This window comes from Ictidomys tridecemlineatus, chromosome 15 (genome assembly GCF_052094955.1).
Source record: "Ictidomys tridecemlineatus isolate mIctTri1 chromosome 15, mIctTri1.hap1, whole genome shotgun sequence".
NCBI lineage: Eukaryota > Metazoa > Chordata > Mammalia > Rodentia > Sciuridae > Ictidomys > Ictidomys tridecemlineatus.
Genome location: NC_135491.1, coordinates 35027655 through 35054941, shown reverse-complemented (window position 1 = coordinate 35054941; position 27287 = coordinate 35027655). Strand labels below are relative to the sequence as shown.

At 38.4% G+C, this 27287-nt stretch overlaps 1 protein-coding gene across 5 annotated transcripts in view; it reads right to left on the bottom strand.

Annotated features, from left to right (window-relative positions):
* Positions 1-27287, bottom strand: part of Ogfod1 (2-oxoglutarate and iron dependent oxygenase domain containing 1) — a 44139-nt gene that overhangs the window by 13696 nt on the left and 3156 nt on the right. For 3 of the 5 annotated variants that reach the window (XR_013430903.1, XM_078032345.1, XM_078032346.1), the window contains exons 3-12: positions 25989-26035; positions 23302-23402; positions 20180-20296; positions 19489-19580; positions 19153-19281; positions 18585-18698; positions 17065-17144; positions 16467-16774; positions 7068-7190; positions 6493-6551 (exon numbers count right to left, since the gene is read on the bottom strand). Coding sequence is in view for 3 of the 5 variants with exons in the window: in XM_078032345.1 (XP_077888471.1) it covers positions 6493-6551; positions 7068-7190; positions 16467-16774; positions 17065-17144; positions 18585-18698; positions 19153-19281; positions 19489-19580; positions 20180-20296; positions 23302-23402; positions 25989-26035 (1170 nt within the window). In the remaining 2 variants the exon portion in view is untranslated. Of the gene's footprint in view, positions 1-3248; positions 5948-6492; positions 6552-7067; positions 7191-16466; positions 16775-17064; positions 17145-18584; positions 18699-19152; positions 19282-19488; positions 19581-19993; positions 20078-20179; positions 20297-23301; positions 23403-25988; positions 26036-27287 lie in introns of those variants that run through there. The other 2 variants (XM_005318195.5, XR_013430904.1) reach the window with 2 other exon arrangements.

Genomic DNA, 27287 nt, shown 5'->3' with positions numbered 1-27287 from the left:
AAAGAATCACCCCCCAGCCAAGCTCAGGTACTCTATGGGCTTTTAGTATTTGCCACTGAGCCTGCCTATCCGGTACATTGAGGCTCAGCTCACAGCTTCTTTGCTCAAGAGACCTTGCAGGTCCCATTGTCTATTCTTTCTTTCTTTTTTAAAAAATTTTTATTAGTTATTGATGGATCTTTATTTATTTGTATGTGGTGCTGAGAATCAAACCTAGTGCTAGGCAATCAAACACATGCTAGGCAAGCACTCTACCACTGAGCCACAACCCCAGCCCCATTGTATGTTCTTTAGCTCCTATTACATTGTGTATAAAATCTTAAGCCCCTATTAAGTGAGAATAGGGCCTGTATCTTAATCAGCTTCATCCTCACCAGTGTTAAGCCAAAGCTGAGCACAGAGACACAGCTGCTGCTGTCCGTGGGCTTGTCTGTGCTAAGAAAGCCCGTCAGGAGCTTAAGAAACCTCACCAGGAACTTTACAATTATTATGCAGCCTTAGAGGTACTTTACAAAAATGATCTTCAACGTTGTCATTAATGTTTCAAAACTGCCAATGCAGAGTCCTGTGATCACAGAACTAAATTATCAATTATTGCCAATTTCACTTTGAAATTAAAATACAATATACCTGTTGCTGTCTGGTGTTTTGCATTTCGCCTCTCCTGTCTGGACGCTGCCCATACTACATGCTCTGGCTCCTGAGTCTTCTTTTATTTGGTACAGAACTCTGCTTCTCCTAAAATAGTTTTTCCACTGTCTGTGTGGACTGGTTTTTCATCAGAGACTGTGCTGTCCTGGTCCAGGCAGGCTGTGCCTGAAATTCACATCCCTGGATCTGCTCCCAGAAGGATCTTTAACAGGATACTTTCTCAGTTAGTTTTAGTAGGGTTAAGCATGTAATGGGGATGGAGAGGTACAGGTTTGGGAGAGGTAGCCCCAGGTTGGATTTTTTTTTTCTGATATTTTGTGGGGAATAAACAACCACATTCAGTGGAGTCTGAGTAGCAGTCATGCCAGGTTCAAAATTTAATGATCTCTTTTCTCTTCCAGGCTTTATTTTCTACATCCTTAAAACTAGGGACCGTTATTTGATTATTTACAGGATTACCCTTAAACATTTTTCTTCCTATTAACAGAAATTCAAATATGTTTACAAAAACAGCTTCATAAATATATTCCTAATTTCCATGACAGTTAACATATAAAGGAGATTCGGCTTTAACTGCGGGGTGTGGGGGGTGGTGATGATGCAAGCAGTGTTGCTTGATCTCTGTCAGATGCTGCAGCTTAAGCCCACAGAGCAGGTAGTCTGGATGTGAGGTTGGAGAGAACAAGCTAGAACCCACAGACAGGAGCTGGAGCCCTGGAGGACAGGTTGAAGCCTGTCAGTCCTTGTTGCCCCAGACCTTGATGGTCAGGGCTTCCTGCAGACAGAGCCTTCGTCAGAGCTGAAGGATGCTGACTCCTGCCAACAGGGGGAGTAACGACATGTGAGCTGCTAAATGGCTGCTGCCTCATTTGGCCCTCAGTCCGGCAATTTGTGGCTCTCACTGACGGAAAACAGGGAGGGGACTCTGGGAAATGTGGTTCAGCAAGGCCTCATTGATATCTTACAAAGCTACCGGTAGCTGGATTACCATCCAGGTGACCTTGACTTTGTATTTTTACATGTGGTTTTATTTCTTTACAATGAACCTCATTATATAATCTGAAAAAAAAAGCTATTCTCTGGGGAAAAAAAATCTTCCTTTATTGAAGGGAGTTCTAAGAATTGGAGGTTCACTATTAAAGAATTAACAAAAAGATGCCATATATCATAGAGGTGAACATCACAGGTTTAACCTGAAAGCAGTAAAAGACAGCCCAAGTTTTCTGGGCATGGTGGTGCACATCTGTAATCCCAGTCACTCAGGAGGCTGAGGGAGGAGGATCAAAGCCAGCCTGGGAAACTTGGTGAGATCCTGTCTCAAAATGAAATTTGAAAAAGGGCTGGAGATACAGTGCAGTGCCAGAGTGCTTGCTGAGCATGTGTGGGGCCCTGAGTTGAATCCCCAGTACTGCAAAAAAAAAAAAAAAAAAAAAAAAAGTTGTTCATGTTTTAATTCTTTTGCTATTTAATAGTTGTCAACATTGGCTCCAGGCCCTAAAAAATAACGGGGATCAAAAAAGTAGTCATAAGGGCTGGGGATGTGGCTCAAGCGGTAGCGTGCTCGCCTGGCATGCGTGCGGCCCAGGTTCGATCCTCAGCACCACATACCAACAAAGATGTTATGTCTGCCGAGAACTAAAAAATAAATATTAAAAAAAATTCTCTCTCTCTCTTTAAAAAAAAAAAAGTAGTCATAAGTTGAGGCAATTTCTTCGTTGTGCAAATATCATGCCGTGTACTTGACAAACCTATATGGTTTATTTAGCCTACGACAAACCTATGCTATATGGTGTAGCCTAGTGCTTCTAGGCTACAAACTTGTATAACATGTTACAAGTACTTTTTTGGGTGGGGGATACCAGGGATTGAACTCAGGGCACTCAACCACTAAGCCACATACCCAGCCCTATTTTGTATTTTTATTTGGAGACAGGGTCTCATAGAGTTGCTCTTAGCACCCCCCTTTTGCTGAGACTGGCTTTGAGCTCACGATCCTCCTGCCTCAGCCTCCCAAGCTGCTGGGATTCAGGCTTACACCACTGTGCCCGGCCTAAAAATACTTTTTATTTTTCTTTTTATATAGCTATAAAAAGTAGTTTTCTTTTTGTGGTGTTGGGGATTGAACCCAGTGTTCTACCACTGAGCTATAACCTGAGCCCTATTTAAAATTTTTTATTTAGAGAGGGGTCTCACTAAGTTGCTGAGGCTGGCATGGAACTTGTGATACTCCTGCCTCTCTCCTGAGTAACTGGATTACAAACCTGTGCCACTACATCCAGGAAAGTATTTTCCTTATATCCTTAATTTTATAAGATTTTTTCTATTAATTTTTACTTCTTAAATTTTGAAAAAATCAACTGAGACACAAACATATTAGCCTAGACCTACACTGGGTTATGATCATCACTATCACTCTCTTCCACCTGCACATCTTGTCCCACTAGGAAATGCACCAACACACATGGAGTTGTCATCCTATGTAGTGACAATGTCTTCTGGAATACCTTCTCAAGGATCCACCTGAGGGTTGTTTTATGGTGAATTTTTTTTTTTTTTTTTTTTAGATATAAGTACACTGTAATGATTGCTAAAAAATATAATACACAATAATAGTCACTTTATTTATCATTAAGTATTACATATCGTACATATACATGTGCTGTATGCTTTTATACAATTGGCAACAAAGGCTTGTTTACAGCAGCATCACTAGATGTGAGGAATGCTTTGCAACAGAGGTGATGGTTTCACTAGGCATTAGCAATCTGTCATGTCCGTTATAATCTAGGGGACTGCCATCGTCTGTCAGTCTGCCATCAGTCTGTCGTTGACTGAACATCATCATGCGATGCCTGACTATTGAGGAAAGCTGCTTCTTAATTACCACATCCTCAGGACAGAGAAGCAATCTGCAAATTACCTTCTTCTCGACAGTCCTGAACTTTGTAGATGCAGGAACTGACAGCAACATCAGGATTAGGCCCTTAGGGATTCTCTTCCCCCCAAATCTGTTTCTGTAGTGTAAAAGATTCTGTTGCGTGGACTATAAGCACATGGAGAAAAAAGGAGAAACTAATAAGCACATTCTCACATGTGAGTATTATCTGAGATTTAGACCCAGCTCTCCAGAACTGGAAAAGCTGGGTGGCCTTAGACAGCAATGACAGCTATAACCTCACACCGTTTCCCAAGCTTGGCACACATAGGGTTTCACCTACCCAGCACCTTTCCCTGGGTCTTGCTGGGGTTAAGCCACTGAATGAAGGTATTAACTATAACCTTACCCTCCCTGTTTAGGAAAATACCCTAGAAAGCAAGTGAGTGAAAGCAGTAATAGTACAGGTGACCTTCAGGCCCCGGGAACTTAGAAAAGGCAAGCTTCAAAATTAGCTATTAGTACCAAAGTATCTTCAATCCCACTTGAACATCACTACGCTGTGGTTAAAGAATTGTGGTCTCTAAAATAGTAAGTGTGTAAAATGGTTCACGTACTTTGTGGGTGTGGGAAGACAATACTAGAACTCTGGACATTTTTATCTCATTTAAAAACTAGGATTTGTTTTATAACATAAAATTGTTTTAGAACTAATAGTACTACATGTATAAAACCCAAATACCCATTTAATGGAAACACATGATAAAATGTGTTTTACTGATTTAGGTATGTGAAAAAAAAAAAAAAGAAACCATCAACTTAAAAGAAAATGAAATTCATTTTCTTTATTTAATTGCAAACTTCAGAAAAGAATTAGTACTCGGGAGATGAAAGAGAAGTGGTTGAGACACTTAAAGGTCCAGTTCTTTTCCTACTAGTTAGTAAAACCGACACTAAAAACTACTGCAACAGTAAGAAATAGATGGAAAAAGAGAAAGGAAACAGAGGGACACACTAGAGATGGAGTGAGAACAGCTTCTTTCATCCATCAGTACACCCCCCCCCAAAAAAAAACAAAACAACAACAACAAAAAAAACCACACCAGGAGGAGTTATGATAGAGCCCGCTGGAGCAGCTGAGGAAAAATGTAAAATGGACAAGCTCTTGACATTCCCATGCAGCTTTGAGCACTGGATCTCTTAAAGAAAAAACAGACAACTAGTTCTACAGTACCTAATACTGTAGGAAAATGAAAGCCACATGTGAAGCTAGACTCATATAATTACACAGAAGCCACAACCTCAAGGTGGGAAGGCAGAGGGTACCTGGAAGTAACTACATATGGCAATAAGCAGCCTGTCCTCTTACCAGCCAGACATGTCTTGCTTGGTTTTAAGTTAGACCTTTTCCAAGGAAGCAGTACTATCCATCTATGTCCACCCTGGTCTATAAATCACAGTGGACTGCCGCAGGAAGCGCAATGATTCAAACTGTACCAGAACTTGAGGACTCAACATGAAATAAGCTTTTGTGATTTCTAGACTGATTTAACTGGGAAGCATGGGAGCTGCAATCACGCGAGTTAAAAAAGAAACACTGATGTATCGAGGACTCTTCGCTAAGTGAAATACGCAGTCAAAATGGACAAATGCTCCATGATTCCTCTTCTGAGGGATGAGAGTATATTAACAGAGGAAGAGTAGAATGGTGGGGGTGGGGCATGGGAGAGCGGGGAGCTATTGTTTAGTGGGTACAGGGTTTCAGTTTGGGGAGATGGAAGGGTTTGGGATATGGATGGTGGTGATGGTTACACAACAGTGTGAATGCACTCAGTTCCACTGAGCAACGCACTTAAATAAGTGACTAAATTTGTTACATAATTTTACAATAAGAATGATGAACATCACTGAAATTGGAAAAAAATTAATGAAGCACTCACTGTGAAATTGCAGAATTCAACATGAAACAAAACTAAAAACCTTTTTGAAATCAAAATGCAAGTACATAGCTCAAGTACAAGCTCAAGGTCTTGAGGACAAATCATGAGTCCTGTTAAAGGAAAAACCATTTTAAAACACTAGCAGATGGGCTGGGGATGTGGCTCAGTGGTAGAGCACTTGCCTGGCATGCATGAGGCCCCAGATTTGAGACCCCGTACAACCCACTAGCAAACAGGCCACCATGTACCTTTCCTTCATTCCATGCCTAACTTTTCCAGTAGTGGTGGTCACTTTTTTGTTCAGCTTTGCCCCGTCCTGTTATTCATAATACACAAATGAAAAGTCCCAGAAACCAGTTCTGTTTGGGAAGGTTTTCTTTTGTTCTAGGCTTCGGTGGTTAATATGCTTGACAAATTTCAGAGTCTCTCTATCTCTGTAGATCAATGCCACAGAATTGTTTTCTGGAGTCACTGTTAGCAGCTGAAATAGGCAAATACAAAGCCACATCAGAACACAGAGCACATTCTCAAGTCTTCAACAGTTCACCATGGACACATGGTTTCCACATCAAGAATCTAAGCTGGGGATGGGGGTCCTTTGAAAGATCCTTTACTAGGAGATGAGCTTTTCTCTGGTTGCCAAGGCGTTTTCCAACAGGCCCTATTCCAGCAGCACAGACCGAGAAAGAATCTACCTAATGAAATCAAAATGCAAGTACATAACTCTAAGCTCAAGGTCTAGGTTGATATGGATGGTGGTGATGGTCACACAACAGTGTGAATCATTTACATCTAGCTATACTGAAAGACTCAAGGGAGTGTACCACAGCCTCTTAATCTGGATTTCTCAGAATAAATGCTTAGTATCTTTATTGCATGCTGAGTATTTGCTTATAGAACTTAGAACCATCGCAAGGCAGGATTTATCAACTAAAGACACTGTAGAGGTCATAAAGATAAGGTCAATGGAGAAGGAAAGCTTTCTCAAGAACTGAAAAGGAGAGTCTGCTATTAGAAACAACTTACCTCTTCATCTTCACCTTTGGCAATGTAGGAGGTAAAGCCACCATATTCTGGCTCCCAGCCTGACAAGGGGAAAACATAACACTCAGAGAGCTCTTGCTGCAAGAGTCACATCACCTGCTAAAAAGTGAGGGGTCTGGGTCTCAGCAGTCACCGGCTCTAAGACTTGGGAGCTTGAGTTTATCATCTGTTTTTCAGGGGTTCCCTTTTCCCCTAAATGACTACTTTCCCAAGAGAGCTGAACTGGGATGCAGGCCTACTTCGATCAACACTGAATAAGAAAATTAAGAGATAATTAAAGGGCAACAAAAGCTGTGGGCCAAATCCAGAATAAGTCCACAATTTACTGGAGTAAAATTATGGCAAGGTCCATCTCCCCCTTCTCCAGTCACAGATAGAATCCATTTTGACATGAGAGCTAGTAATTCATGACCCCCAACAACCTTCTGCACTGTTAGGATTCTGTGACCTGAGATCTTGACCATAGCAAACTACTTTTGAATTTATTCGGCTGGAGAGGGTCACACAGGAGGCTGCCGTCTAAGGAAACACTCACTGCTTTCCCTCCTCCCTCTTACCTTCACAGCCACAGTAGAAAAGCAGGTCCAGGGCAAACTCTGTCTTGTTGTTATCGTGGATTAAAGTGTAATGCCCAGTCTTCCAACGCCTCAGCTCTCCCTGGCACGTGGGGACATTTGACTCTTAGAAAAACAAAAGAAGGGCCAGTAGATTTTAAAAATAACTCTGATATAAATGTTAGATTGTAAGGAAATGAAAATTATGTAAGGTACTAAGAGGAACCCATTCCCCTAAACCTTCAACTGATCTACTGTTCCACTATTTGGTTATTTTTTTAATTTTTAAAAAAACTCTGGGCTGGATTGTGGCTCAGAGATACAGTGCTTGCCTAGCATGCATGAGGCACTGGGCTTGATCCTCAGCATACATAAAAATAAAATAAAGGCATTGTGTCCACCTACAACTGAAAAAAATAAATGTTAAAATTTATGCAGTACTGGGGATTGAGCTCACGGCCTTGTGTATGCTAAGCCAGTGCTTTATCACTGAGATACACCCTGAGTCTTATTTGTTTTTTTTTTTTTTTAGTGATGCTGAGAATTGAACCCAGGGCGGCATGTGTGGCAAGCACTCTACCAACTGAGCTATGTCCCCAGCTCTACCCCTAGTCTTTTAAATTTTATTTATTAAAAATATATATATATTTTTTTTTTGGACTGGGAATTGAAACCCAAGTATTCTATCACTGAGCTACCTTTTTTCAAATTTTGAGACAAGGTCTTGCTAAATTGCTCAGGCTGACCTTAAACTTTTGATCTTATTGCCTCAGCTTTCTGAGTAACTGGTATTACAGGCACAAGCCATCAATGCATGGTTTTACCATCCAGTCCTACAAATGACAAGAAATTACTGGGTCTGACTCTGGTGCTGGGGAGGGAGGTTGAATTTCAATTTCTTTATAATAAATTTCAGATGAAGTAAAGAATTATGCAAAATAAATAAAACCTAAGAATTACTTTATATACTCTTGAAGTAAGGAAGAGATTTCTAAACATGTCACCACACACACACACACACACACACACAAACAAAACAAAACAAAACCAAACCCAGAAGCCACGAAAAGCAGACAGATCTGATTACTAAAACATTTTATAAAACTTGTGGGCTGGGAGTAGAGTTCAGTGGTGTAGTGCTTATTTGCCCAGTACACAAGAAGCCCTAGGTTCAAGCCCCAGCAAGAAGGAAAAAAGTTTAAAACAAGTTGAACAAAACTTAAAAAAGCAAACTATTACAACAGGACAGAGGGACAAGGTTCCTATACATAACATTTTTTCACAACCAATAAGAAAATGACAAAACCCCCAATTATAAAAGAAAATTAAGTAATAAATACAAGGAAATTTTACAACCACACATTATTAATCAAGCTTTAGATGCCAGAGACATTAATGAACAAGGGCAAATTGTGGCAGCTGCAGTAAAACAGGCTTTAGATGCCAGAGACATTAATGAACAAGGGCAAATTGTGGCAGCTGCAGTAAAACAGGTTTTAGATGCCAGAGACATTAATGAACAAGGGCAAATTGTGGCAGCTGCAGTAAAACAGGCTTTAGATGCCAGGCCAAGATCATGCTACAATTGTCAACAAACAGGACATTTTAAAAGGAATTGCCCCATAGGAGGAGGGTTTAACAAAACTAGGTATCAAACAAGTAGAATACCGGGTATTTGCCCACGATGCCGTAGAGGGAGACATTGGGCTAATGAATGCCGTTCTCAAACCACCATAGAGGGTACTCCATTATATTGGGCTAATGAATACCGTCCTCAAACCACCATAGAGGGTACTCCATTATCAAAAAACGAACAAGGACAAGGTGTTTATCCACAATATCGTGGACAAAGGCATCGGGCTCCGTTGCCAAAAAATGGACAGGGGGCCCCAATGCTCCGGGGCCCCAAACCACAAATATACGGAGCACTGGAGGAACCCAGCAACCCCAGCAACCCCGTCAGGGTAGTGCCCAGCACATCAGATCCCTCATCAGACAAACCAGAGGGAGCGCAGGGTTGGACATCTGCGCCTCCACCAAATCAGTACTAACTCCAGAGATGGGAGTTCAAATCATTCCCACAGGGGTAAAAGGACCTCTTCCCAAAGGAACAGTAGGCTTATTATTGGGACGCAGCTCTTCTACTCTAAAAGGACTTTTGATAAGTCCTGGGGTAATTGATTCCAATTATGAAGGTGAAATAAAAATTATAGCCAGTTCTCCAAAGGGTATATCAGTAATTTCACCAGGAGATAGAATAGCACAGTTACTAATAATACCAAGCCTACATGATAAATTTTCCAGTCATGTTGTAGAAAGAGGTTCCAAGGGATTAGGCTCCACAGGTGTAGATTGGGCTATGCTTTCTTTAAATTTAGATTCTCGCCCCATGCTAAAACTAAATATTCAAGGACATGAATTTAATGGGCTATTGGATACAGGTGCAGATCTTAGCATCATCTCTCGTCAAGAATGGCCAAAACATTGGCCATTACAACAAGCCACTCAATCGCTTCGAGGCCTAGGAGTGGCGACTAATCCCGATAGAAGTGCAATGCTATTAGATTGGAAGGATCCTGAAGGATGTGAAGGAACTATACAGCCATATGTATTGGATCATCTTCCCGTAAATTTATGGGGACGAGATGTCTTAGATCAATTAGGTTTGACATTAACAAATAATATCAATCAAAATGCACCCACTATTATGGCTAGACAAGGTTTTAGGAAAGGAAAAAGATTAGAAAGACAAGAACAATGTATAGCAGCACCAATACAAATAGATCAAGGAACAGACAGACATGGGTTGGATTTTCACAAAGGACCACTGAGACAATAAAAATTACATGGAAATCAGAAAGACCAGTATGGGTTCCTCAGTGGCCCTTGACTAAAGAAAAGACACAAGTAGCCCATGATCTGGTCAAACAACAATTAGCGGAAGGACATATACAACCTTCTGTATCTCCCCATAATACTCCCATTTTTGTCATCAAAAAGAAATCTGGTAAATGGAGATTACTGCAAGATTTAAGAGCCATTAACAATGAAATGGTCATTATGGGACCTGCTCAATCGGGGATTCCTCAATTGTCTGCTTTGCCAAAAACTTGGTATGTTTTAGTTATAGATATTAAAGATTGTTTTTTTTCAATTCCAATTCATCCTGAGGATAGTCCACGTTTTGCATTTACTATCCCTGCACTAAATCATGAAGGTCCTGATCAGAGATATGAATGGAAAGTACTCCCTCAAGGGATGGCTAACAGCCCAACTATGTGTCAAATTTATGTTAACAAAGTAATCCAGCCACTTAGAAATCAAAATCCTGAACTACAAATATTTCACTATATGGATGATGTGTTATTGGCACATAAAGCTAAAAACACATTGCTAGAATGTTATGCCACACTTACAAACTTATTAAAAAATTATAATCTAGAGATAGCAATAGATAAAGTACAATTAAATTTTCCAATTAATTATTTAGGAGTTCTATTATCCTCAACCATGGTCCGTCCACCAAAAATTCAAATACGAGTTGATCAACTCAAATCACTTAATGACTTTCAAAAGTTATTAGGAGACATAAATTGGATAAGGCCTTATCTAGGTATTCCAACAGGAGAATTGGGACCTTTATTTGATATCCTAAAAGGTCCATCAGATCCAAATTCACCCCGAATGTTAACACCTGAAGCAAGAAAGGCATTAAAAATCATTGAAACATATATGGAAAATATGCATTTGGATAGAATTGATATAAGTTTGCCTTTATTATTTATTGTACTACCAACAAAAAATATTCCTACAGGAGTATTTTGGCAAGAAGGTCCATTATTATGGATACATTTATCTTATTCTCCTAACACTATTCTTACTAGATATCCTGAGGCTGTAGGACAATTAATACTCAAAGGAATAAAAACAGCAAAGGCAGTGTTTGGAATTTCTCCCCATAAAATTATTACTCCATATACTATGAATCAAATTGATGAATTAGTTAATGAGTTAAATACTTGGGCAATAATAATGTGCAAATCTAATGTTTCATTTGATAACCACTTACCATCTAATCCTTTATTGTCTTTTTGGTCATTGCATCCTGTAATTTTTCCAAAAATGACAAGAAAAACACATATCATGAATGCTCCAAATATATTCACTGATGGGTCAAATAATGGTACAGCAGCAATAGTTACACCTGATCAAACTTTTACATTTTTAGTACCCAAACAATCAGCTCAAAAGGTAGAGCTTAATGCAGTATTACAAACTTTTGTGATGTTTAAAGATTCTGTATTTAATTTATTTTCTGATAGCCAGTATATAGTTAACGCTATAGTATCCCTTGAAGATGCTGGTAGAATTTCCCCTTCTTCTACTGTTTTCTCTTTGTTTTCCACTATACAAAGTTTAATCTGGGACAGAAAAGATCCATTCTTTATAGGACATATCAGGGCACATACAGGATTGCCTGGAGCCCTTAGTTTAGGCAATGATTTAGCAGATAAAACTACACGTGACATACATATTTTCTCTGTACTAGAAGAAGCTATAAATTTTCATGAAAGATTCCATGTCAATGCTAATACTTTACAAAAGCGTTTTAAAATAACTAAGGAACAAGCTAGACAAATAATAAAACAATGTCAAAATTGTGTGACCTTTTTACCACAAGTTAATCTTGGAGTCAATCCTAGAGGATTGATGCCTAACCATATTTGGCAGATGGACGTCACACACTTGCCAGAATTTGGAAAATTAAAATATTTGCATGTTACAGTTGATACTTCTTCTGGATTTTTGATGGGCTCCCTTCATGCCGGCGAAAAAACTAAAGATGTTATAGCTCATTGCTTACAAAATTTTGCCACTGTGGGCATTCCAAAACAGTTAAAAACAGATAATGCCCCTGGTTATACGTCTACTTCTTTTAAACAATTTTGCTCATCATTTGGCATTACTCATATAACAGGAATCCCATACAATCCACAGGGACAAGGCATAGTTGAAAGAGCTCATCAAACTATTAAAATGTACTTATTAAAGCAAAAAGATGGAATTGGGAAGGGGTATATATTCCCCAAAGATAAACTTAAAATAACCCTTTTTACTCTAAACTTTTTAAATTTGGATTCATCAGGACTTAGTGCTGCAGAAAGGCATATGTGTCCAAAAAATGTACATAAGCCCAAGGTACTTTGGAAAGATATTCTAACAGGACAATGGAAAGGTCCTGACCCAGTAATTGTCTGGAATCGGGGGTCTGTTTGTGTGTTTCCACAGGAAGAACAGCAGCCAATTTGGATTCCAGAGAGATTAACCAAGGTTCTGACCCAGAACAGCAGCCGATTTGGATTTCAGAGAGATTAACCAAGGTTCTGACCCAATGATTGTCTGGAGTCGGGGGCCTGTTTGTGTGTTTCCACAGGGAGAACAGCAGCTGATTTGGATTCCGGAGAGATTAACTAAAATCCTGACCCAGTGATTGTCTGGAGTCGGGGGTCTGTTTGTGTGTTTCCACAGGGAGAACAGCAGCCGATTTGGATTCCAGAGAGATTAACTAAAGCGATTTCTACAGACCAAAAAGAAGATGATTTAGCTCAAATCCATAATAGCTGATATCCAAAACTCCAATTTGGCTATCCTTACATCTGCGACAGAACCAGGATGCTTTTTTCAATATCTATTTTATTATTGCCCTTTCCCATATCATGAAGTTCTATTTTATTTTTTTGAGCTCATACAGACCTAGGTTAATGTTTTGCTGATCAGTTCTATTTTTTTTTTTGACTATAGAGTTTTTAAACATTGCAATAGAGATTTTACCTGTAAAAAGTTATAAGGCCTTTACTATTATGTTATGTGTTGTATGTATTATATTATGTGTGCACACTTGTGTTTTGTGTTATATGTTTGAATGTACGTATGTCCAATGTACGTATTTCCATATATCATATATGATGAGCGCTCATGAAAAGATGGATCCAAATTTTTTTTTTTTATTCACGTGATTTAAATGGTTTAATTTAAATTGGGTAAATAACTGTTAAGAATTGTTTTAATATGTAAACAAAAAAGGAGGTTAACAGATCTGTTTGTTTACTCTCACCTTTCGTTTTCATTATATTTAATAATTCTCTTCACTATAATGTAAATTGTTAAGAAAATTGTTTTCTTTTAGTGTCTTCTGGAATGTTACCTAATATTTTCTTTAGCCATTATTGCCAGAATTTCTATCTTCAGATGAAGATAATATAAATTGTTAAGAAAATTGTTTTCTTTTAGTGTCTTCTGGAATGTTACCTAATTTTTTCTTTAGTCATTATTGCCAGAATTCCTATCTTCATCCCTGTGCCGGTGAAGACAAAGATAAAACTAATCTACAGTTTCTGCAATAGCCATCACTGAACTGCTTACAGAACTTACACTGAACTGCTTACAGAACTATGTGTCACTTGTATGCATTGTGAACTATCTGTTGGTGCAGCGACTTGTGTAGTGTTGGGATATTTTTGCTGATGATATCATCGGTGGTACAATTTTCCCAAAAGGAGCCGTCAATTGACTTGGTATATCTTCCTCCCTTCTGCTTGTCATGATCATTCAGCTAAAATTTGGGGGTCAACAGAGGTGAGGCAAAGAACCTCACCACCCCCCCCCCCCCCCTGCTGAGACCTCTCCACAGGTGTGGCTGTATACTGGACCGGTAGTCAATGACGGGTAAGATCCAATTACAATGGTACCAACCTAAGACAGGAGGCTGACGCCCTGAGGTCAGCTCATCCGAAGACGGGTAAGGACCATATGTATTGGACAACCTAAGGCAGGCACGGTCCATAAGCCACATGCTTGTTGTTTAAACAGAGAGGGGGAGATGTTGAGAGCCACAGCCAAAGGGGCCCCAGCAAACTTCCAGCTGCCAGCAAGCTTCAGACTGCCCCAGCAACATCTAGCTGATTGGCTCCTCTGCGGTGATGTTCATTGGGCTGTTTCCCTGCCCTTCAGACTGCCAGCTGATGATTGGCTCACAGCTGCCCCAGCAACATCTAGCTGATTGGCTCCTCCACGGAGCTGCTCATTGGGTGACTTCTTTGGCTCTGCCCACGCAACCCAGCCAATCGGCCTCAAGAGGAGGAGGATGGTGGGAGGTGAAAAGGCTGGTGTGGGGGAGAGAGGCTTGTGGAAGCCGGTGGTGGCAGTTGGGCTCTGAGGGTTTTTCCCTGGAGCTGTTTTGTTTGGCGTTTGTAGTTCTAAAAATAAAGTTAGTTTCTTTTTGACAAGTGGCTCCTGATTTGTGCCAAGCCAGACTTCGGCATATTTTGAGTCAGGAATTCATTAAGATATTGCAGCTGCCCTCGAACTTGCAATCTTCCTGATTCAGTTTCCCAAGTTATGCCCACTGCACTAAACAATTTGCACTTTTAAGAAGTTATTTTAAGAAATTACAATAGTGAAGAACTAGAAACAATCTGAATAACTACACAGGACTAGTTAAGTTCATGTGATGAAATACCTTGCAGTCATTAAAAATTATAACAGTGGTTTTCAAAACTTTTAGTTGTGCATTCTTAAAATGAACTACAGACTCGGAGGCTGAGGCAGGAAGATCTCAGGTTTGAGTCCAGTCTCTGCAATTCAGTGAGACCCTCAGCAACTCAGTGAGACCCTTTCTCAAAACAAAAAATAAAAAAGAATGGGGGTGTAGCTCAGTGATAAATGCCCCTGGGTTCAATCTCCAGTACCAAAAAAAAAAAAAAAAAAAAAAAAAAGGAAAGATATAAGAAAGAGTATATTATAAAATACTATGTGTGAAAAAATATTACAAAACAACATATATGGTATAATCCCATTATAAACACACACAAACCCTGTACATGTGTATATGCCTACAAAGCAAAAAAAAAAAAAAAAAAAAAAAAAAGACTGGAACATATTACAAATGTTAATAGTGGCCACCTTTAGGTGATTATTATTTTCCCTTTATTTATTTGTTTTCAACATTCTGAAATTGACATGTGTCTTTATATTTAAAATGTCCTTAAAATTACCAGGTTTGTATTGGTTTTTGTTATCTGACTAGTCATGCCCTAACTATGTCCAAAATGCTGCTATTATACACAAAGCAATTTTACACCTTTTACTTAAAAGCAAACTATAGCTTTGTTCAGGTAAACTTTGTAAACTGATCTTTCTAATTCATTTTTATATTCCCTACTTAATTTTTGGTCTAGGGTCTTACATACAATAGATGCTCAAAAAACAAAATAAAGTATCTTTTGATTTCTCATACAGATTTTTTTTCTAAGTTGCAGGTCCCCATAAAAATAAAACCAAAAAGGAACAGAAGATTTTTTTTTAATCCTTGATTCTTCACTGACCTTCACCCAAATTCCTTTTAGGTTCTAGGAATAGATGCCAGGATCAATTACCAAGGAAAACTAATCTATGAAAAAAGAGGTTGTCCTGTATATTGAGTAGCACAGAAAAGGCCATGTAGGGCTAGTTTTCCTAAATATCTATGGTGACTGAAGTGCCTGGTTAGTCAGTTCTGGGAGGCCACAGAGTGAGTGTTGTTGCTCATGGTTAGCATCTTATAAAGATGATTTTGTTTCCATAGGTCTGCCCACTTGCTGCACAGGGTCCTTTGAAAGAAGCAAAGTGGAAGCAAGGCATGCAAGACTGAGCAAAGTGACTGGGTGACGGATTTTCCAATCTAAATGGTCAATAGATGCTGAGAGATCTAAGCTGAATTTGTAGCTTGGTTAATGGTTCCAAAATTTCCAAAGAAGCATTACTGCCTGTATTGCTATCTTTTCCATCTTATTTGTAGATGATTTAAGTTCCTCTGCTTATAATAATTTCCCTCTATAAACCAATCCAAATTCAAGCAAGTTTTCTTAGGCTACTTTCGGTCTTGGCAGAAATTAGTTGCTAGCCTTCCTCTCCTTCACGTTCATGTGTTTTAGAGCAATTGTAGCAGCTATAGCCTAAGATTATTCCACCCTTTATAATATTTTCTCCACCATGTGTACTATTCTTAGCCTAATACAATGCACTAGCTGTTCCCTTACCTAGAATTTCTTCCTGCAGATTCTTCCTGTAATTTAGATCTGAGCTTAAATAAACGGCAGCTCCTCAGGGAGGTCATTTATCACATGCCCCTATAACAATGCTATGCACAGCACTTATCATACTTCTTGTGTGTAGAAACATTTAACTGCTGTCCCTTCCTACTGCAATGTAAGCTCCAGGGAAACAGAGATCTGGTCCTTGTCTATTTTGTTTTCCAGCCCCTAAAATGGGGCTCACAGTAGCAGATGCTCAAAGAATATTTGTTGAATGAATAAATGATAAATGGTTAATGGTAAACAAGGACAAATCCTAACAGCAGCTCACCTTTCTTTGCTTCGTTGTCTTCTGGCACTGGGTCTGTCTGCTCATGGCTCTGCTGGCTGTTGCTCCCAATGGCTGCCTGATTATTCTCGGGCTCAGAGGAGCTCTGGCTAGTTCCTTCTTCAGTGCTATCAGCAGCACAGGCTGCTTCTCCCTCTTTTTGGTCCTCAATCTCTTCTGAAGGTGCCAAGAAGTGAAGCTTCAGACCTGTGAAGTTGGAGAGCAGCAAAAACAGTGCCTCCGAGCGAAATAACTCCATACAGTCCTTCAGTACATCAGGGAGCTTACTCTCCTCAGCTTTCTCATAAAACCTGAAAAGCAATAATGTCAAGTTGCATCAATTTCCACATGTAAAATTACTCATGGAATAAAAGGTCATCATCAACTTTGTGCCTCTTCCCCTAAATCTTGGCACAGGTTACTAAAACAAAGTTACTACAATGGCGAGATTTTGCTAAGATCTGGATGTCCCTAACAAAATGGATGCTCCTTGAAACAAATGGTTGTTAAAGCTAAGGTCCTATTGTTGGAAGTGAGCTGTTCAGACAAAAAAAAGTAGGCGCTAAATGCAGATGCAAAAATCTCAGAGGACAGGTTCTACCTTTTGTTAGGAGGACCACGGCTACTCCATTCCACATCTCCTTGCTCCAAGGCCTCACAGACTTTTGCAAATTTCTCCGGCTGGAAAATAAGAGATAAAGAAGCAATGAATGCCAGGTGCAGTGGCATAGGCCTGTAACCTCAGTGGCTCAGGAGGCTGAGGCAGGAGGATCGCAAGTTCAAAGCTAGCCTCAGCAAGGTGCTTAGCAATTCAGTGAGACCCTTCTCTAAATAGAATACAAAATAGGGGTGGGGATGTGGCTCAGTAGTCAAGTGTCCCTGAGTTCAATTCCTGGTAATCTCCTGCAAAAAAAACCCCAAAAAACAAAAAACCAGGAGCAATTAGCATTGGATACACCTATAGTCCCACCAGCTCTGAAGGCTGTTGCATGAGGATCACGAGTTCAAAGCCAGCCTCAGCAAATGCGAGACGCTAAGCAACTCAGTGAGACCCTGTCTCTAAATAAAATACAAAATAGGGCCGGGGATATGGCTCAGTGATTGAGTGCCCCTGAGTTCAATCCCTGGTACCAAAAAAAAAAAAAAAAAAAAAAAAACAAGTACAATACAAGAAACTCATTAATCTACTGAAACAATCACAAGAAGCTTTGAATTTATTTGTTTAATGCAATTTCCTATGGCTTCTTAACAGTTATAAATATGTAAAAGATACAGGACAGCATGGTTTAAGTAAGCTCAATTAAATAGGGTTAAACAAATTTATTTACTATAATTTTCAAATTCTATAACATTCTAAAGTCATCTATAACAATCTGAGAGAGAGAGAAGGAAAGAGACAGAGAAAATTGAGAGAAAGCCACGTGTGAGAGAATGTAAAATCTCTCTTCTCCTTTTCATAGAGGAGAAGCTCCTTTTGGAAGTCTAACTCCATGGGACTCATGGTCAACTGTAAAGCACCTTACCAACACGTTATCTCATGCGGCCCTCACAGTAACACTGCAAGACACACATGGCAGGTATTATCCCAGTATAATTAATGATAAAACAGATACACAGATTTAGTGATTTGCTCAGGTTAGTAAAACTAGAATCAGGACATGATCAGTTTTCTGACTTCAGATCTGCCTCATCATTGCCAAACACTCAATAGTAGGTGTAAATCAACTATAATTAGTAATCTATTATAAAACAATAATAAGCACCATATTCGTCAAATGAATAGAAAGGCAACCAGACACAACTCCCTTTCAACGTAGAAGTTTTGTGTGTTTGGACCATTAAGGATAGGGAACTGGGAGATTCAACCTACCAGACATACGACTGATACCAATGTTTAACATCACCATTTTTGTATTCTGTCTATTCACCCATTCAAGTAAGACTGTATACCAAATAAGATATACAGAACAGGGCCAGGTGCAGTTGTATATGCCTATAATCCTACCTATTCAGAAGGCTGAGGCAGAAAGATCACAAGTTTGAGGCCAGCCTGGGCAATTTAGCAATATCCCATCTCAAGACCAAAAAAGGGGTGGGGATGTAGCTCAGTGCCTGACCTACCTTAAGAAACTCCTTCAGGAGAATTTCAGACCGTTCTTCAAATTCCTCTTGAATCTGAGCTTGGTAATCCATGTCAAGGTACATAGGGTTGATCCACTCATATAAAATTTCATGCTTTTAGAGAAGTCACACATGCAAAAGATGATTTAATTATTACTGCAGCATTTGTTTTTACATTATTTCACATTAGTAAGATACACGCAAATCCTCACTTTATAAGTTTCTCCTATTAAACAGCTAGGCACAGTGGTACACACTTGTAATCCCAGCTACTTGGGAGGCCGAGGGAGGAGTATCCCAAGTTCAAGGCCAATTTGAACAAATTAGTGAGACACTGTCTGAAAATAAAATAAAAAGACCTCGGGATGTAGTTCAGTGATAAAAGTGCCTGCCTAGCATATATAATGCCCTGGGTTTAAAAAAAACTACAAAAAATTATTTAAAAATTTAAAAGTGGAAAGGGCAAGCTCAAAATCTAGTTTCATTATCAAAAAGAGCTCATCTTAAAATCAGAAAAACAAATAAAATACTATAGCTCAAAGATAAGAATCAAATAATTTATCCTTACATCTTGGGGGATGTGAGGGTTCCGAGGAATGAGGGGTTCAAAGTAGTTGGGAGGCCTGGTCAGGGAAGGACCATGAAACCAGCCACTTATAGACAAACGTGACTTTTCTTCAGAGAGAACTTCAGACACCTGAAAGGACAAGACAGCAGCACATCAACACAAAGATGAAGAAAGAGGGCATCAGCTAAGGCACATTAATCTGGGGCTCCTTCAAGCTAGGTACTAAAACGACCTGGTCAGATAATAAGCCCAAAAGGAAGCTGTCACATTTAGATAATAGATGACAAAAAGCATGATCCTTAGTACTATATGTAATTTGTGGCTTACGATCTTTACCTGGTGAAAGGATACTGGCGACACTTCAAAGAAAACCAGTTTGTTCCATGAAGGGATAAGAGACTTGACAATCTGCTTCGGTTGAAAGTGTTCTGCGCCAGGAGAGAACACATCCACAAAGGTGGTTCATTATCATTAACCATCCCCAGGCTGCCTCGTCTCTTGACAATCCTCAAATTTCTAAGGGTATTTAGATTTATAAAACTCTTCAGATCCTGAAAGATTAACCCCTTCATCTGTTTCACTCATACTTGCTAGTTCTGCTAGGTGACATGTATTCTTACTGTATCACACATCTGCCATTGATAAGGGCTGGGGGAGGTTCTGAAAATTCTCCTAGTGTCAACCTCTGGTGTCAATCATTCAAAAAAATCCCTGACTTCCTATCATACAGACCAGCTACAGGTGGCTTTGTATGCTTTCTACCTTTCCACAGTCAGTATCAGAAGCAGAAGCTATTTCTCACCTTAAATCAATTCTAATTAACTTTCAGAGTAATGCTCACTTTAAGTATAATTTCAAGAGGTGGTTGTCAGGGCTGGCTTCAATTCCTCCTGAGGCAGTCACTATAATGAATAGCTTCCACGCCCTTTAGGGAGGACACACAGTGTATATAAGAATGGTGGTGCTTAATCAACAGGGATTAATTCAGAGGTGGTCAGTGGCAGTGATGAACACAAACTTAACTTACCATCAACGTTGTATAGGTCTAGGGTGCCTCCCAAGCTCCTATCCCAGGAAGGAACAAGGTACAGAATGAAGGCAATCCGACGCCCTTCCAGCTCATCATCATGGCAGAGCAGGGCATCTGCAATAGTTGAATGCACACCTCAGATTCTTGCAGACAATGAGCTGCTGCCGCTTTACTATGCATCAATGATCAGTCCTTCTGATATTCATCTTTAAAGCCAGCTCCAGTTTTAAATGTCCCCTGCCTTTAAAATGACATTTCTTCTTCGTTTGTAAATATAAAAATAAAACTGCCAACATAGAAACTCTATACTGAAAAGTGCACATACAATATTTTTATATGTATTCTTCCAGGATTTTTCTTATATGTGTGCATTTACTTTAAAAAAATAATGTTCTCCTACTGTGGTTGTTTGAGGCCTTTTTTATTACATGGCAAGAATCTTTCCACATCAACATACATATCTGACATCACTTTTAATGGCTGCACAATTATTCTATATGAATTATATATAGATTTACTTCCTTTCCCTTTTAATTGGTTTCCTATTTGTTAACTAAGTTGTTTCTACTACTTGGCTATTTTAAAGAATACTTTATAAAGATCTTTTAGTACCGGTTCCTGTTAACTCCTTAAGCTACATTTGCCATCTGATGGGCTTTTAGCCTTAGCAAGGTAGGTATCTATGTGGAATGGGATGGGGAGAGAAGGCTTCACGGGACTGAGATCATATAAAAATGGAATGATTGTTCCAATAAATAAATGTATTAAAGATAATGGAAACCAGGTTTCTCACTGTGGAAGAAGGGAATTACAAATATGGGAAAGAAATTTAGAAGGAACCCTGGGATGTTCAATTCAAACTGGAGGATCAATGTAAATTCAGTCTCTTATATCTGTATAGACTTACATAGGTACAGAAAAACTTACAAATGTAAATGTATGTTTATGCATCCATATGTATCTTGATATGTATACAAGTATGGGCTACCTCTTTCTGATAAAAGGGTCTGGGAATAGTGCACCACAGTGGCAAGGACACTTAGAACCTAGAGCTTAGTTTTTAAGTATCATTCTTCACTAAAAGGAACCAAGGCTCTTTGGAATAATGGCTGACCCTAAGATGTTCTAGGACCTAGGCATCAGTAATATAAGCATGGGAAAATCTTGCTCTGCAGAAATTAAAAAATAAAAAGTATGATGGGACTAAGGAAAGGAGACAGAAGTCAGTTTGAAGATACTCTCCTTGATCAAGGATGATATAAGCATCAATACAATAATAGTAACTGATAACAACCCATTACATAATCCATATCAACATGATTAAATGATTAAAAGTGGGGAGAAAGATTTTCTTTACAGTAAAATGACAACTAATAAACAGAAGAAATAATTGTATTATAAAATCAACATTTGGCAACCTTTGCTGCAATAATTTAGCAAGACACCACTAAAAGAGAAGTGAGAAAAGAGACAATTACCTAATCTTAAAGTATTTCTCCACAAAACACATACTGATGAAGGGAAAAAAAGAACAGTGGACTAACCTATTCTTAGCAAACCTAATTAAGTAATCAAAGTTAATATCACTAATAATGTGACACACAGAAAGTGTGTACCACTGTAGGATACAGTGAAGAGAACACAGCAACATTAATAATATTCCTGCCTAAGCTGCTCAGACTGAATCCAATCCTGAGGAAACTTCAAAGACCACTTTGAATTGAGGAATATTAACAAAATAACTCATCTGTAAATCTTCAAAAACTTCAAGATTTGGAGAGTCCAGGAATGACTGAGAACTACTGTTCTAGACTGAGGGAGCCTGAAAAGACACATGAGGAAGCACCATGTGCAACCCTTGATTGGATTCTTTTGCTACCAAGGACCAAATGATGAAATGTAAATGTGGCCTGCAGATTAGATGAGAATAATGTACAAATGTTAATTTCCTGATTTTGATGGGTTATTACTATCATGTTGGAGAACATACTTGTTACAGAAATTACTGAATTATTCAGGGGTTATGGATGACCATGACTATGATCTACTTTCAAGTAAAACAGGAAACAAATTATTTGAACTACACTTGCTACTTTTCTATAATTTTGAAATTACTAGAAAATAAAAAGAAAAAAAAATATTTAATATAAATGGCCAGGCAGAGAGTGGCACACACCTGTAGTACTACCTACCTGGGAGGCCAAGTTAGGAGGATCATAAAGTTCAAGGCCAACATGGGGCAATGTAGCAAAACCATGTCTCAAAAGAAAAAGAAAAAGGCTGGAGCTATATATAACTCATTGGCAGAGCACTTGCTTAGCATATGTGAGGTCCTGGGTTTGATACCTAGTACCATAAAAGGAATCAATTAATTAATAAATAAAATTTTGTTATATGACATGGCTTTTCATATGTATAACTAAGTTAAAAACAAACAATAAGAAAATACTTTTCCTGGGGCTGCAGTCATAGCTCAGTGGTAGAGTGCTTGCCTAGCATGTGTGGGGCACTGGGTTCAATCCTCAATACCACATAAAAATAAATAAATAAAGGTATAAAAAATACAATAACATTAAAAAAAAAAAAAAGAAAATACTTCTCCTTCTACATTAAAAGCTAAACTTATATTAAAAAATACATTTATGTGTCCTGAAAAGAGAACTGGAAGAATGCAGTTTTCAAACTGGTGACAATGACTATCTCTCATGAGAAGAAGGAGTACAGAGGTGACAGGGACTGTCATGGCATTCACATTTGAATTTGAAATAAAGAGAAATGGCACTGAGGGAGATGACTGTTTCTTAGGAACTCTTAGAATAGAATTTATACTATTATCTTTGAATCTCATGATACTGCCTGCAAGGTTAGTGTATATGTGCATTATGAGCATTTTTTCCCTTGAAAAAATGGTCAATAGCTTTTATCATATTTCCAAAGAGAACATCTGTCTCATCCCCTCCAACATGGTGGCTATTTCTGCATATGAGCTGGGTCCTTAGGAAAATCCTGATGTTATATAGGGATATTTAGGCTAGTATTTTGGTACTAGTGCTATCTTTCTATCATGGTGGAATTAAAGCCTTTAAATCTTACAGACATCAGGGTTTTATCTTCCTTACCAGTAAATTCATATTTAGCACAGGACATGTCAATGGTTGATTCCAGGTCAATTTTAGAAATGTCAGAAAGCCAGGTCCGGAAATCTTCAAATAGAAGTTTCCTAGAAGTAAAAACAAAAATAACTTGTTATGTCAGAGTGTGGGCTCTAACTGGATCTGTGCCACAACTCTTCTTTCTTGGAGATCACATTTTATTAAAGAAATTCATTCTTATTTCATTCAAGACATTCTGAGAATGTTTTTCAGTTTAAACTTGTGTAATTTAAGATTAATGTTTCCAAAGAAATAAATATAAATCTCTAGCTACTATAGCATATTTTTCTCCAAAGTCTTATTTCATTTTCCTCCTCTTAAATTTAAAGTATGTCCTTCCATGGCAGCACTTTGGCCTTTGTCATATCAACTTGTCACAGCATTCTAAATTACTGATTTTCAGACATGTTTTTCAGCAGTAAAATGGAAAACTCAACCATTTTTTTTTTTTTTGGTATATACCACACTCAGCCTCACTATTTTTCCTTTATACATTTTACTTCCAACACCAAACATGTTTGGTTTTTCTCCCCATAATGACTGATTCTCTGAAACCACCTAGGTATCCTACATTTCAGTTCAATTCTGACACTACCTACGAGAGGTTAGCACAGGTTAAGGGCTGAGTCCCACGGGACTGCCATGCAACTTCAGATACCAATCGCAAGTGCTTCTTTTTTTTTTTTTTTGCAAGTGCTTCTAAGGAGCTATAAATCAAAGGTTCTTACAACATTTTCCTTAATGTTGGCCATTTCTTAGACAGTTAACTTACTATATTATCAGTTTATTATAAAGCATGCAACTCAGGAACAGCCAGATGGAAGAGATCCATAGAGCAAAGTACTGGGGAAGAGGCAGAGAGCTCCATGTCCTCTGCAGGGACACCACTTTTTAGCACCTCCATGTTTTCAGAAGACTGAAACTCTTCCGTTGGAAAATTTTGTGGAGACTTTACTGATTAACCCAATAATCTGCCAGCCCTTCTTTCCTTTGGGAGGCTGGGATGGTCAGGGCTAAAAGTTCCAACAGAACCATCACATAGTTAGCTTCTTTGGTAACTAGTCCCTCCTCAGCTTTTGGGCTTTTCAAAAGTCACCTCATCAACATAAACTCAAGTATGGCTGAAAGGGGTTTGTAATAATAATAATAATAATAATAATAATAATAATAATAATAATAATAAAAAGAAGCTCTATTCATCTTTACTAATCTTAACAAATTTCCAAAGGTTTTTGGAGCTTGGTGCCAGGAGTGGGGACTAAGATTAAATATATATTTCTTATCATGCACAAGGCCTGTGGTTTACTCCCCAGTACCAAATACACACACACACACACACACACACAATTTTCTGTTATAAACAGCAATATCACAAACACTAATACTAGACCATTTAATGAACATTTGGGTAATACTGTTGTAGAAGATCACAACTTTAAATCACATTAACAATGAGTACTATAGTAAATAAAGTCCTTCATTGAAGTTCTGATGCTAGCAGGATACCAGTAAAATATGTGAACACTTCCATTTTCTAGCTAAATTGGTTCTCTAAAGAAATCTCTTTAATACAATTTATGACTTATTTGACCAATCATCTGTGAAATTATGTTAACCTTAATGAGTTAAAAACGTTTTTAAAGGATTTACATTTGTTTGAATAGGCACATAAAGATACTGGATCTCAGAGATGCTAAAATGTAAAAACTTAAATAGGTAAATGCACACATATCCTTATATCTATGTATACATCTGTATATAGTTCTATATTATCCCATGTTATGATTCATACACATATTTAATGACTATATAGTTTTTACTTTATGTTTCGTAACCTTATTTCTGCAAGTAACTACTTAAATCTATGAGTTTTTACTATAATGAACAATATAATAATTTTATTTGTAGTCTTTAAGCATATCCTTAATTATTCTGCAATGTTTCTATAACTAGAATTACTCTGCAAAAAGATATGAATACTTTTAAAGGTTTTGATGCATCTTTCCAAACCATCTTTTAAAAAAAGACTGCAGCAGTGTACGAAGGTATTTATAGTCCTGTCAACAACGGGAGTTTTGTTTTCAGTACTTCACAATTTACAGTGTGAAAAAAATGGTATCTCCAGTTACTAACAAAGTGAAACACTTATTAAGAATTTGGGCCTTGGGCTACGAGTGTGCTCAGAGGTAGAGTGTTTTTCTAGCATATAAAAAGCACTGGGGGCTGGGGTTGTGGCTCAGTGGCAGAGTGATTGCCTAGCATGTGTGAGGCACTGGATTCGAGTCTCGGCACCACATAGCAATAAATAAATAAATAAATAAAAGGTCCATTGACAACTAATGTAAAACAAACAAACAAACAAACAAAAAAAACCCCGGGGCTCAATCCCAGTGGCCCCCGAGACCCCATGTGCTGTGTATGTGCACACCACCCACCCCCCAAGAACTTGAGCTTTAAAATCATACGCTTGAGTTTGTATCTCTCAATTTTAGCTGAGGAGACTTGAAGAAGTTTGTTTAATTACTCAGAGTCTGTTTCCTACTATATAAAATGGGATAATAAATGTCAACAAAGACTATCTGACATAACATTTAAAGCACCTACTACTCTGCCTCACACATATTTGGCACCCAAAAACACCATTATTTGTTTACCTTACTGCTGAGATATGAGGTTCTTTTCTCTTCTTCAAATCATCAGACTTGATCATGAAAGAAAAAGACAAGGATTTTTTGGTTATAATATATTAGACACAAGGAGAAGAGCAGTTTAGTGAGAATCTGGCAGTAGAGCATCACGGCTAAGAGCCTGGATTCTGAAACCAGACTAACATAGCCCTTCCATCTGGCAATTCTGACTTGGGCAAGTTACTTGGCCTGACTGTACCTCATTCATTCAATAAATAAGTAGTTTTCATAGCGAAGTTCATGTTTGTTGAGGTAGGCAGACAATGTAAAAAAGGGCACATGATTGGTATAAAGCTGGGAAAGAGGAGTGGGGAGTGCTGAGAGCCAGGAGGGGTTTGCAATGATAAATAATGGGACAAGAGCAGGCTTCAGTGAGGTGAGGCAAAGTCAATTCTAAGATGCTGCAAGGATACTGTGGATTAGAACAGAGCAAGGAAAGAGCAGTAGTAGTTGAGATCAAAGAGGTAAAGGGGTCCTTGGAGCTGGTCTATGTCATTTGGCTTTTATTCAAAGAAATGAGGAACCATTGGAGTTTTAAAGCAAAGAAATAATGTGATTCCATTTACATGACTTATTTTCAGTTAAAATTCACATAAAACTTAGCATTTTAACCATTTAAAAGTGTGGAAACCAACTGGTTTCAGCATATGTATTAATGATGTGCAGTAACCATCAATGCTAGGTCCAGAATTTGACACTCAAAAATGAAATCCTATACCATCAGGAAGTCACTCCCCATTTTCTCCTATCCTAGCTCCCAGAAATCACTACACTAAAACCATTTCCCGCCCCCGTAGATATACTTTCCTAATCTAGATATTTTAAAGAAGTGGAATTTACAGCCTTTAGTGTCTGGCTTCTTTCACTTAGCAAATGTTTTCAAGGTTCACCCACGTTGCAGCAGTGGATCCCTTTTTATAGCTGAATAAAATTCCATGAAATGAACAAACTATTGTTTATCCATTTACCAGTTGATGGACAGCTGAGTTTTCCCCTTTTCAGTTATTATAAGTAATTCGACTTATGAACATTTGTGAACAAGTTTTTGTGAACATATATTTTTCAATGTCTAAGGCCAGTTTGCATTGCAAAAGAACACAATAGCTGATATTGTATAAATAAATGAGGTAGGAGAACGATTAACACATTAGTAGAATAATCCTGGTAAGAGACAAGGACAGGTTGGATCAGGTGTTGGCTACTGGCAGTGAAAATGGTAAAAAGGGTTTTTTTTACTCTGAATATATTTTGAAGGTATAGACAGAA